General features: G+C 44.9%; 1 protein-coding gene across 1 annotated transcript in view; it reads right to left on the reverse strand.

Moving 5' to 3' along the window:
* ZMAT4 (zinc finger, matrin-type 4) overlaps window positions 1–13,131 on the reverse strand; it is a 228,647-nt gene that overhangs the window by 80,244 nt on the left and 135,272 nt on the right. Inside the window, exon 3 of the mRNA XM_008580522.1 lies at window positions 7,548–7,704. Within this exon, the coding sequence (XP_008578744.1) occupies window positions 7,548–7,704 (157 nt within the window). The remainder of the gene's footprint in view (window positions 1–7,547; window positions 7,705–13,131) is intronic.

Here is a 13,131-nt window from a genome sequence, read left to right on the forward strand (position 1 = left end):
TGCAGCCGCATGGCTGCTCGTGAAGGGCGAGTGCACCCACAGGCCGGGCTCATGTCCGTACCTCATGTACCAGCAGCCCCGGCCTCTGTCCTCTGCCCACATGCCACAGCCACCTTCGCAAAGTCAACACTCTTTAATTAAACTAAGGAGAAAAACACAGTCAAAAGATTCCTTGCTATTCTCTAGGTAAAATTAGACATTTTTCTTAAGAAAAACACTGGTGAGGATAAAAGCCAAGCATTGTTTTAAGCTCTCTCTAATTTCCAAAATACCATTTAAAAAATAATTACACCCATGATTTATGCACAATTCATTAGACAGCAACTTACAATGAACTGCTAAATTTTAATTGCACTGAAAGATTAGACATCATGAAATATACTCCCAACTTCTTGGGATTCTAACACAGTCCAGTAACATCTTCCCCATGATGTAAATCTTGTCCAAATAGTGTATCTGGATTGAATTATAACAATATTTTAGTTTCATGATTTGATAGATCTCCAAAAGATTTTTTTTTTTTTTTTGGTAAACAATTAGAAGGTCAAATAAACTGTTATCAATATTTAAGCTTTTACTTGTGAAAGTTAATAGCCTTCAATCACAGGATTCCATGCAAAGGTGACAGGAATGCCACCTCAAAAAAAAAGTTCAGTTGTTGCAAACTGAAGTGGTTTTAAAGACAACAATTTCCCTCTCTGCTCCCTCCGCACCCCCCAAGGTAAGAGCAGGACATGTCCTGCATCAGACACATCGGCAGGGGACCTACCCACAATGCACCACACATTGTCCGTCACCAGCACTAATTAAGACTGAGTCTAGAGAAGAGCATGATAAACACAATGTCTTACATGGTACAGCACAGATGTGACAGACAACATCTTGCAGGATGCAAACAGCCTTTCCGTAGATGCAAGCTGCTGAGTTACTGAAGAAGACAGGTTGACAGAAGGAGCCCCTGAAATTGTATTTAATGGTCTCACAATAGCAGGGTCTTCTGGGGCTGCCCCCATCCCTCTAGGTGTTGAGTGACAACTGCCACCGTCTGGGAAGAGGGAGCGTGCTCATGTGACGGGCACAGAGCTCGGTTTCGGTGTCTCACCATGATCCCTGTTCACACACCTACCTGTGGTCTTTAAAGGGCTTTTCTCTCCCAGCAACAGCTTGAGCCTTTTGGCGTGGATTTTGCCCTGGTAGTGTGAGTCGGCCACCACGGCGGAGGTGAAGGACATGTTGCAGAGGGTGCAGCACTTGTTCCTGTCCACCATGTCGGCATCACTGCCCTGCAGGGACAAAAGACAAGCAATGTTGGAAAGAAACCCAGGCCTAAGGCTTCTCTTTGCTGCCCCTTCTTTTGTAAATGAGATTTATAACAGGCCAGCTTATTGACATATCCAGTTTTTGTTCCGCAATCTCCTTTTCTCTCCATAAAAATCAACAACAACCTGAGTGACTGACTTCAGTGTGCATTTATTCATTGGCTGCTAATACCAGGTCCTGGGAATACTCTGTTTTTCCTCGGGTAACTCTCGTCTGTTACTGCGGACATGTGCATACGTGAGTTACCCAAGGAAAAAGAGAGTCCACAGTTAGGTGGAAGCACCTTCGGTCCAGCACCATGAAGAGAAGCGGGCTCTGATTGCACTTGTTACACTCATTATCAGAGTTCAGATGGCCTGCATGACTCAGCAGCATCTATCATGTGGCATTCAGCTGGCCTTTGACCAATTTCAGCCTCACCAGAATATATAACTGCAGCTCAAGATTTTTTTTAAAGATTCATTTAAGAAATTCAACATTTTTTCATAATTAACTTGAGTATATACTATAAAGCTAGGGTGAACATTCCAGCTAAATTTTCTGGTAGAGTTTGTGTAATTTTCCTTTTCTTTAGGAAGGTGATTCATTAAATGCTACACAGTGCTTAAATCCAGCTTGATTTTTCTTCCTTTGTAAGGCTTAATGAAAATAAATCATGATTCAGAAAAAAACAAGTCCTTTGTCAGAGCATGTGGCCTGGCTATTGTGCACACGGGTCATCAATTACCTACACTTATGCAAGGTGAAGATAAATCCACCGCCTCCCCTCCTGCCTGGTTAGAAATTGAGGGTGAAGCGGACTCTCAGATAGAGTACATCTGTTCTTAACGGAACAGCAATAGCACAGCATCTCTTTGTTAAAGAAAAGCCTCGAATGAGTACATGGCCCACAACTGCCTCTTCTCCTATTCCTGGCAGGCCAGAGAGTGAATTTAAAATTGAAGGGGGAGGAGATTGAGGGTGGTGACGGAATGGAGGTAGGAAATTATATATTCTTTCTGCATAATAATATGTCCAGACTGCTGGAGAATGTGTTGCTTTGCAAATTATGTAGCAGTTGCAAAACTAAATTCTTCCTTTTTAAGGTGTTAGTCTGTAATATCACTGATAATTAGCATTTTGTCCCTGGGAGAAGGAAGGGATGTGTGTGTGTGTGTGTGTGTGTGTGTGTGTGTGTGCGCACGCATGTGCGTGTGCGTGTGTCCCAAGAGGGGACCTGCAGCTCAGGGGTGGGGGAAAAGAGAGAAATCGCAAAGATTAGGAGTTGAGAGGAAGGTGGTCAGTGGGAGGAAATGGACCCACAAGGTCATTTCCTGTTGGGACACACTGGGGGTCCTCTTGCTGAGGGTTTAAAGTTGAGGCATATGCTGTGGAGACAAAATGGACCAGGCAGTAAAGGGAAGGTTGGCTTGCCCTTGTCTACCTCTCCAACCAAGCCTAGGGGACGGCACAGAAATCCACAGGGGGTAAAGCCCAGGAGCACCAGGAGATGGCAAATCAGGGAGTTACTGAGAGGGTCAAGCCCATCTAATGAGGAGCGGATAGCTCAGGGGAATGAAAGACCAGCAATGGCACTTGCCCACCCTACTTTAAAAAGTTGATGGAAAAATGGAATTAAGGATGGTATGAATCTTTCCATGATTATTTTGAAGACCTCCCATATGTTGAGTATACTTACTAGTCCTATAATTTTTTTAAAAAGAAAGATTGTCAAGGTGTAAAAGGATGCTTAAATTGTCCTATTTTTCACTTACTCATGCCTGATACAGACCAAAGCAAGTAATTTTTAAGAATTAGGAACAGGATCATAAGCCAGCGCTTAACTCACAATCCACACCTCTTAAGAATCTGTGCATCCCCCCTACCGCTTTGGGGAAAGCTCCAGCCAGGCCTGGCCCTTCTCCCTGAAGCTCTAAAGTGCAGGCATTTCTAAAGAAAGGCTGGAGGCGCAGACACACGGGCTGGCATCAACACACACACACAGTGTGCTCAGAACTAGTTTCCAGGGCACAGAATTGCCTTTGAACTGGATAATGATCAATGGATCAATGATCTTCACTCACCCAACACATTTTAAGGACCTACTAATTGTGTTAGATGCTGTGACAGATAAATATGACTCCACTCCCTGTTATCGAGGATGTTGGCACTGGGAAAACTGGAGAAGCAGACAGAAAACAAGGAAAAGTATTAGAGCCAAGGAAAGGTCGTCTCCTGTGGGGCTCACACACTCCCAGCTGTAAGGTAAAAAGACCACTGGTGCAAATTAAGCCTGTTTGAATTGATTTTCATCGAGTTTTTTTATGTCTAGAATGCCCTTCCTCATCACTTCTGTCCAATCCACTCTTGCCAGAAACTTCCATTATGTCTCTGTTTAATCACCACTTCCTACGGGTGAAGCTTCTTCTGATGCAGAAGTGAGAATCAACGTTTGGGCCATCAGTGTGTCCTGCGTATTCTTTTCCACAGGAGAACACTGAATTGTTGCATTTATTTGTTTTCATGTGTGTCGCCTCATGAGACTGCAAAAATCCTGAAGGTCGAGGAAATCGTCTCACTGATAGTGGATACCCTGCATCTAGCACTACGCTAGCCACGCAGAGAGGCCTTCAAATTTTTACTGAATGAACGAAGCAGAGAGTTAGTTTGAGGGGTTAATAATGTGCATGGCATAAAAGTCAAATGAGAAGACAGGCAACATAGGGTGGTCTAGTTGCAAGCTAAAATTTTTCAGAGTGACAGGAAGATGGCCAGAAAAAGAACCAGAGATGTCAACAAATTATAAACCAACCTGAGCGTTCAAGTAGGGTAACATGTTTCCCATATTGGAGGTTAGTTTCATGGTGATGGTTTTAATATATATTCCTAGATTTCTGCTCTCCTGGGCAATCTCATTCACATTATCATATAGAAGAATCAAAGAATAATAGAGGAGGAAAATCAATTGTTATGCAATCATGGGATACGGTTATGCCACAGTGGTGGAAGAGAGACCGAGAAAGTTTAGGTACCTAACGAGAGAGGGGCCGTGATGCCCTGAGAAGTCAGGCAACCTTTCAGGCCAGCAGGAAACACTATATGGGACATTTTACTAAAGGGGCCAACGTTAACTCACACGATGTAATTGTAAATGCCACCAACTCTGACTATTGTAATGACCCCGATGGAGACAAAATTACCCAGAAAGAATCTCAATATTAATCAAATGCTTGCAAAGTGCCAAAATTGAATTTTTTTATTCTTACCTATCCAAATCTCCAAATAACGGATCCTTGCGATTACAGAGCATATCACCTGCTATGGTCTGAACGTGTCCCCCAAAGTGCACATGTAGGAAACTTAATCTCCAATGCAACAGTGTTTGGCACAGTGTTTGGCACAGTGTGCGGAGGTGGGACGTTTAAGAGGGGACCAGGTCATGAGCGCTCTGCCCATGTGAATGGATTAATGACCTCAACAGGAGTGGATTTGTCACCACAGTGGTGGGCTCCTTACAAAAGCGAGTTCAGCCCTCTCTTGCTCTCTCACCACGTGTAATGCCACCCACTGCGTCATAATGTGGCAACAAGGCCCTCAACAGATGCGGCCCCTAATCTTGGACCTCCCAGCTCCAGAACCATGACCAAATGAATTTCTGTTCATTACCAGCTACCCACTGTTCAGTGTTCTGTTATACAGCACAAAACAGACTGAAACATCACCCTGACTACAGGATCCCCGTGCACCCAGAGCAAGGCTGATAGATGGACCTGGGTGGAAATGCCATAAAGTTTGATGAACTGACATCAAGGAATACATTTAGAGTTTCTGGCTTACAGAATTTAGAGCAGCCCTAAGCTATCAAGTAAATGAAGAGAGAACCTAAGGTTATCTTAAAATGAAGGCTTCAAACTGGAGGCAAAAATTCAGATATTTTAAATGCAACGTCCACATTGCTGAAAGAAAGAAACACATGTTTGTGAAGCATCCTAGGCTCCTTCGTCAAAGAATTTTGCAAAGTTAAAAAGTTTGCAGGAGTATTCAGTCACGGTGGAAAACCTTGGCCGACTCTGGCCAGAAATGCAGTCCTGGAAGGCTTCTTGTTTTTGCTTTTTTGGTTTTTCTAATAAGGATTTTCTAAAACTTATTTCAGATGATGTCTTCATTCTCTTTTTCTTTAGGCGAGTGTAAAAAAGCCTAAGAGAAACATTTGCTTCCAGAACGTCAGAATGAGGAATTCTGTGAAATTGCTACCCAGCAAAACAACCACAACCATGAAAATTAATTTTTTTAAAAAAAACATTTCTTTAAAGTTTCTGAAAATTATCTTAAGAGCAAACAGCACATTATCCAAAGAGCTACTAAGTTTTAGGAAGAATGAGGATAATCTGGTCCTTCAGCCACGACCCTCCCTCACTGCAGACCCCTCAGCTCAGCACGGTGGAAGCTCCACTCTGGTTAGACACGGTCAAAACAACAGGACCCCTCCCCCATCAGCACCCAGTCACCCAGTCAAAGGATGCCAAGAGGGACAGGCCACCAGCATGTGTCACACCCCTTAAGTTCCCAGCTGCATAAGCTAAATTCCTGGCAATGTGGCTAATAGATCAGCGGCTCTCTTCCTCAACACACCCTCGTTCGTCGCACAGAAGCTCTATTCCAGGCACAGAGGCCATGAATATTGCAGCCCTGGTTGCCCTTGTCTCAGCTCACCTGTAGAGCAGAAACTCCACACAGGAGAAACAAGCTGAGAACACCAGAGGCTACCGTCCTTGCCCAGCTGATAAAGCAGGACAGTCACTCTGAGAGAAGCAGGCCTCTGTCCCTGTCCCCAGCTCTGGAGCAAATGGTTCAAAGTATTTCCATAAGAACAGAGAAGGAAGAGGGAGTCCATAGAACAGGTGGCTCCTAAACTGTCCGCCAAAGACCTGACTTTATTTGAAATAGAGTGTATAGGGCCGGCCCGGTGGTGCACTGCTATAGTGCGCCGCTTGGGAAGCGCGGTGGCGCTCCCGCCAAGGGTTCGGATCCCACATACAGATCGGCCACTCACTGGCTGAGCGAGGGGCGGGGGCAACGCCGAGGGTTGCGATCCCGTGGCCGGTCCCGGTCAGGTACGGGTACGACACTGAGGGTTGCGATCCGTTGCCGGTCACGAAAAAAGACAAAAAGGAAAAAAAAAATGAAATAGAGTGTATAAAGGTTTAGGCTTAAGGGTGTTCTCAAAAACAGTGGAGATTTTTGTGGTAAGTAATCAAGAGAAAGCTAAAAGTCCCACCGAGCAATGAGCCAAACCACAGGCCAGCGAGTTTATGAGAGAGAACCAGGGAAAGAAACAACTAAAAAGATCCTTCCTTGCGTCAGAACAAATTTCAAAGATTTACCTCAAACTCTATACCTACAAAAAGGCCTGGATTTAATTGGATCAGACTGTGGATTTATATCCCAGGGCACAGACAAAATTAATAGAGTAATCCCCCAACCATGAGTAGGACCTAAAAGCTGGGTGTGACTTCTGCAGAGGCAACAGTTGAGCAGAGAAAATGAGAGACAGAGACAGTCAGAGGGAGCCCTGCAGAAACNTCAGTGTTCTGTTATACAGCACAAAACAGACTGAAACATCACCCTGACTACAGGATCCCCGCGCACCCAGAGCAAGGCTGATAGATGGACCTGGGTGGAAACTCCATAAAGTTTGATGAACTGACATCAAGGAATACATTTAGAGTTTCTGGCTTACAGAATTTAGAGCAGCCTTAACCTATCACGTAAATGAAGAGAGAACCTAAGGTTATCTTAAAATGTAGGCTTCAAACCGGAGGCAAAAATTCAGATATTTTAAATGCAATGTCCACATTGCTGAAAGAAAGAAACACATGTTTGTGAAGTATCCTAGGCTGCTTCGTCAAAGAATTTTGCAAAGTTAAAAAGTTTGCAGGAGGGGGCCGGCCCGGTGGCGCACTGGATAAGTGCGCCGCTTGGGAAGCACGGCGGTGCTCCCNTCTTGCAGGATGCAAACAGCCTTTCCGTAGATGCAAGCTGCTGAGTTACTGAAGAAGACAGTTTGACAGAAGGAGCCCCTGAAATTGTATTTAATGGTCTCACAATAGCAGGGTCTTCTGGGGCTGCCCCCATCCCTCTAGGTGTTGAGTGACAACTGCCACCGTCTGGGAAGAGGGAGCGTGCTCATGTGACGGGCACAGAGCTCGGTTTCGGTGTCTCACCATGATCCCTGTTCACACACCTACCTGTGGTCTTTAAAGGGCTTTTCTCTCCCAGCAACAGCTTGAGCCTTTTGGCGTGGATTTTGCCCTGGTAGTGTGAGTCGGCCACCACGGCGGAGGTGAAGGACATGTTGCAGAGGGTGCAGCACTTGTTCCTGTCCACCATGTCGGCATCACTGCCCTGCAGGGACAAAAGACAAGCAATGTTGGAAAGAAACCCAGGCCTAAGGCTTCTCTTTGCTGCCCCTTCTTTTGTAAATGAGATTTATAACAGGCCAGCTTATTGACATATCCAGTTTTTGTTCCGCAATCTCCTTTTCTCTCCATAAAAATCAACAACAACCTGAGTGACTGACTTCAGTGTGCATTTATTCATTGGCTGCTAATACCAGGTCCTGGGAATACTCTGTTTTTCCTCGGGTAACTCTCGTCTGTTACCACGGACATGTGCAGACGTGAGTTACCCAAGGAAAAAGAGAGTCCACAGTTAGGTGGAAGCACCTTCGGTCCAGCACCGTGGCTGCTAATACCAGGTCCTGGGAATACTCTGTTTTTCCTCGGGTAACTCTCGTCTGTTACTGCGGACATGTGCATACGTGAGTTACCCAAGGAAAAAGAGAGTCCACAGTTAGGTGGAAGCACCTTCGGTCCAGCACCGTGAAGAGAAGCGGGCTCTGATTGCACTTGTTACACTCATTATCAGAGTTCAGATGGCCTGCATGACTCAGCAGCATCTATCATGTGGCATTCAGCTGGCCTTTGACCAATTTCAGCCTCACCAGAATATATAACTGCAGCTCAAGATTTTTTTTAAAGATTCATTTAAGAAATTCAACATTTTTTCATAATTAACTTGAGTATATACTATAAAGCTAGGGTGAACATTCCAGCTAAATTTTCTGGTAGAGTTTGTGTAATTTTCCTTTTCTTTAGGAAGGTGATTCATTAAATGCTACACAGTGCTTAAATCCAGCTTGATTTTTCTTCCTTTGTAAGGCTTAATGAAAATAAATCATGATTCAGAAAAAAACAAGTCCTTTGTCAGAGCATGTGGCCTGGCTATTGTGCACACGGGTCATCAATTACCTACACTTATGCAAGGTGAAGATAAATCCACCGCCTCCCCTCCTGCCTGGTTAGAAATTGAGGGTGAAGCGGACTCTCAGATAGAGTACATCTGTTCTTAACGGAACAGCAATAGCACAGCATCTCTTTGTTAAAGAAAAGCCTCGAATGAGTACATGGCCCACAACTGCCTCTTCTCCTATTCCTGGCAGGCCAGAGAGTGAATTTAAAATTGAAGGGGGAGGAGATTGAGGGTGGTGACGGAATGGAGGTAGGAAATTATATATTCTTTCTGCATAATAATATGTCCAGACTGCTGGAGAATGTGTTGCTTTGCAAATTATGTAGCAGTTGCAAAACTAAATTCTTCCTTTTTAAGGTGTTAGTCTGTAATATCACTGATAATTAGCATTTTGTCCCTGGGAGAAGGAAGGGATGTGTGTGTGTGTGTGTGTGTGTGTGTGTGTGTGTGCGCACGCATGTGCGTGTGCGTGTGTCCCAAGAGGGGACCTGCAGCTCAGGGGTGGGGGAAAAGAGAGAAATCGCAAAGATTAGGAGTTGAGAGGAAGGTGGTCAGTGGGAGGAAATGGACCCACAAGGTCATTTCCTGTTGGGACACACTGGGGGTCCTCTTGCTGAGGGTTTAAAGTTGAGGCATATGCTGTGGAGACAAAATGGACCAGGCAGTAAAGGGAAGGTTGGCTTGCCCTTGTCTACCTCTCCAACCAAGCCTAGGGGACGGCACAGAAATCCACAGGGGGTAAAGCCCAGGAGCACCAGGAGATGGCAAATCAGGGAGTTACTGAGAGGGTCAAGCCCATCTAATGAGGAGCGGATAGCTCAGGGGAATGAAAGACCAGCAATGGCACTTGCCCACCCTACTTTAAAAAGTTGATGGAAAAATGGAATTAAGGATGGTATGAATCTTTCCATGATTATTTTGAAGACCTCCCATATGTTGAGTATACTTACTAGTCCTATAATTTTTTTAAAAAGAAAGATTGTCAAGGTGTAAAAGGATGCTTAAATTGTCCTATTTTTCACTTACTCATGCCTGATACAGACCAAAGCAAGTAATTTTTAAGAATTAGGAACAGGATCATAAGCCAGCGCTTAACTCACAATCCACACCTCTTAAGAATCTGTGCATCCCCCCTACCGCTTTGGGGAAAGCTCCAGCCAGGCCTGGCCCTTCTCCCTGAAGCTCTAAAGTGCAGGCATTTCTAAAGAAAGGCTGGAGGCGCAGACACACGGGCTGGCATCAACACACACACACAGTGTGCTCAGAACTAGTTTCCAGGGCACAGAATTGCCTTTGAACTGGATAATGATCAATGGATCAATGATCTTCACTCACCCAACACATTTTAAGGACCTACTAATTGTGTTAGATGCTGTGACAGATAAATATGACTCCACTCCCTGTTATCGAGGATGTTGGCACTGGGAAAACTGGAGAAGCAGACAGAAAACAAGGAAAAGTATTAGAGCCAAGGAAAGGTCGTCTCCTGTGGGGCTCACACACTCCCAGCTGTAAGGTAAAAAGACCACTGGTGCAAATTAAGCCTGTTTGAATTGATTTTCATCGAGTTTTTTTATGTCTAGAATGCCCTTCCTCATCACTTCTGTCCAATCCACTCTTGCCAGAAACTTCCATTATGTCTCTGTTTAATCACCACTTCCTACGGGTGAAGCTTCTTCTGATGCAGAAGTGAGAATCAACGTTTGGGCCATCAGTGTGTCCTGCGTATTCTTTTCCACAGGAGAACACTGAATTGTTGCATTTATTTGTTTTCATGTGTGTCGCCTCATGAGACTGCAAAAATCCTGAAGGTCGAGGAAATCGTCTCACTGATAGTGGATACCCTGCATCTAGCACTACGCTAGCCACGCAGAGAGGCCTTCAAATTTTTACTGAATGAACGAAGCAGAGAGTTAGTTTGAGGGGTTAATAATGTGCATGGCATAAAAGTCAAATGAGAAGACAGGCAACATAGGGTGGTCTAGTTGCAAGCTAAAATTTTTCAGAGTGACAGGAAGATGGCCAGAAAAAGAACCAGAGATGTCAACAAATTATAAACCAACCTGAGCGTTCAAGTAGGGTAACATGTTTCCCATATTGGAGGTTAGTTTCATGGTGATGGTTTTAATATATATTCCTAGATTTCTGCTCTCCTGGGCAATCTCATTCACATTATCATATAGAAGAATCAAAGAATAATAGAGGAGGAAAATCAATTGTTATGCAATCATGGGATACGGTTATGCCACAGTGGTGGAAGAGAGACCGAGAAAGTTTAGGTACCTAACGAGAGAGGGGCCGTGATGCCCTGAGAAGTCAGGCAACCTTTCAGGCCAGCAGGAAACACTATATAGGACATTTTACTAAAGGGGCCAACGTTAACTCACATGATGTAATTGTAAATGCCACCAACTCTGACTATTGTAATGACCCCGATGGAGACAAAATTACCCAGAAAGAATCTCAATATTAATCAAATGCTTGCAAAGTGCCAAAATTGAATTTTTTTATTCTTACCTATCCAAATCTCCAAATAACGGATCCTTGCGATTACAGAGCATATCACCTGCTATGGTCTGAACGTGTCCCCCAAAGTGCACATGTAGGAAACTTAATCTCCAATGCAACAGTGTTTGGCACAGTGTTTGGCACAGTGTGCGGAGGTGGGACGTTTAAGAGGGGACCAGGTCATGAGCGCTCTGCCCATGTGAATGGATTAATGACCTCAACAGGAGTGGATTTGTCACCACAGTGATGGGCTCCTTACAAAAGCGAGTTCAGCCCTCTCTTGCTCTCTCACCACGTGTAATGCCACCCACTGCATCATAATGTGGCAACAAGGCCCTCACGAGCGCTCTGCCCATGTGAATGGATTAATGACCTCAACAGGAGTGGATTTGTCACCACAGTGGTGGGCTCCTTACAAAAGCGAGTTCAGCCCTCTCTTGCTCTCTCACCACGTGTAATGCCACCCACTGCGTCATAATGTGGCAACAAGGCCCTCAACAGATGCGGCCCCTAATCTTGGACCTCCCAGCTCCAGAACCATGACCAAATGAATTTCTGTTCATTACCAGCTACCCACTGTTCAGTGTTCTGTTATACAGCACAAAACAGACTGAAACATCACCCTGACTACAGGATCCCCGTGCACCCAGAGCAAGGCTGATAGATGGACCTGGGTGGAAATGCCATAAAGTTTGATGAACTGACATCAAGGAATACATTTAGAGTTTCTGGCTTACAGAATTTAGAGCAGCCCTAAGCTATCAAGTAAATGAAGAGAGAACCTAAGGTTATCTTAAAATGAAGGCTTCAAACTGGAGGCAAAAATTCAGATATTTTAAATGCAACGTCCACATTGCTGAAAGAAAGAAACACATGTTTGTGAAGCATCCTAGGCTCCTTCGTCAAAGAATTTTGCAAAGTTAAAAAGTTTGCAGGAGTATTCAGTCACGGTGGAAAACCTTGGCCGACTCTGGCCAGAAATGCAGTCCTGGAAGGCTTCTTGTTTTTGCTTTTTTGGTTTTTCTAATAAGGATTTTCTAAAACTTATTTCAGATGATGTCTTCATTCTCTTTTTCTTTAGGCGAGTGTAAAAAAGCCTAAGAGAAACATTTGCTTCCAGAACGTCAGAATGAGGAATTCTGTGAAATTGCTACCCAGCAAAACAACCACAACCATGAAAATTAATTTTTTTAAAAAAAACATTTCTTTAAAGTTTCTGAAAATTATCTTAAGAGCAAACAGCACATTATCCAAAGAGCTACTAAGTTTTAGGAAGAATGAGGATAATCTGGTCCTTCAGCCACGACCCTCCCTCACTGCAGACCCCTCAGCTCAGCACGGTGGAAGCTCCACTCTGGTTAGACACGGTCAAAACAACAGGACCCCTCCCCCATCAGCACCCAGTCACCCAGTCAAAGGATGCCAAGAGGGACAGGCCACCAGCATGTGTCACACCCCTTAAGTTCCCAGCTGCATAAGCTAAATTCCTGGCAATGTGGCTAATAGATCAGCGGCTCTCTTCCTCAACACACCCTCGTTCGTCGCACAGAAGCTCTATTCCAGGCACAGAGGCCATGAATATTGCAGCCCTGGTTGCCCTTGTCTCAGCTCACCTGTAGAGCAGAAACTCCACACAGGAGAAACAAGCTGAGAACACCAGAGGCTACCGTCCTTGCCCAGCTGATAAAGCAGGACAGTCACTCTGAGAGAAGCAGGCCTCTGTCCCTGTCCCCAGCTCTGGAGCAAATGGTTCAAAGTATTTCCATAAGAACAGAGAAGGAAGAGGGAGTCCATAGAACAGGTGGCTCCTAAACTGTCCGCCAAAGACCTGACTTTATTTGAAATAGAGTGTATAGGGCCGGCCCGGTGGTGCACTGCTATAGTGCGCCGCTTGGGAAGCGCGGTGGCGCTCCCGCCAAGGGTTCGGATCCCACATACAGATCGGCCACTCACTGGCTGAGCGAGGGGCGGGGGCAACGCCGAGGGTTGCGATCCCGTGGCCGGTCCCGGTCA

This window comes from Galeopterus variegatus, unplaced genomic scaffold (genome assembly GCF_000696425.1).
Source record: "Galeopterus variegatus unplaced genomic scaffold, G_variegatus-3.0.2 Scaffold2119, whole genome shotgun sequence".
Taxonomy (NCBI): domain Eukaryota; kingdom Metazoa; phylum Chordata; class Mammalia; order Dermoptera; family Cynocephalidae; genus Galeopterus; species Galeopterus variegatus.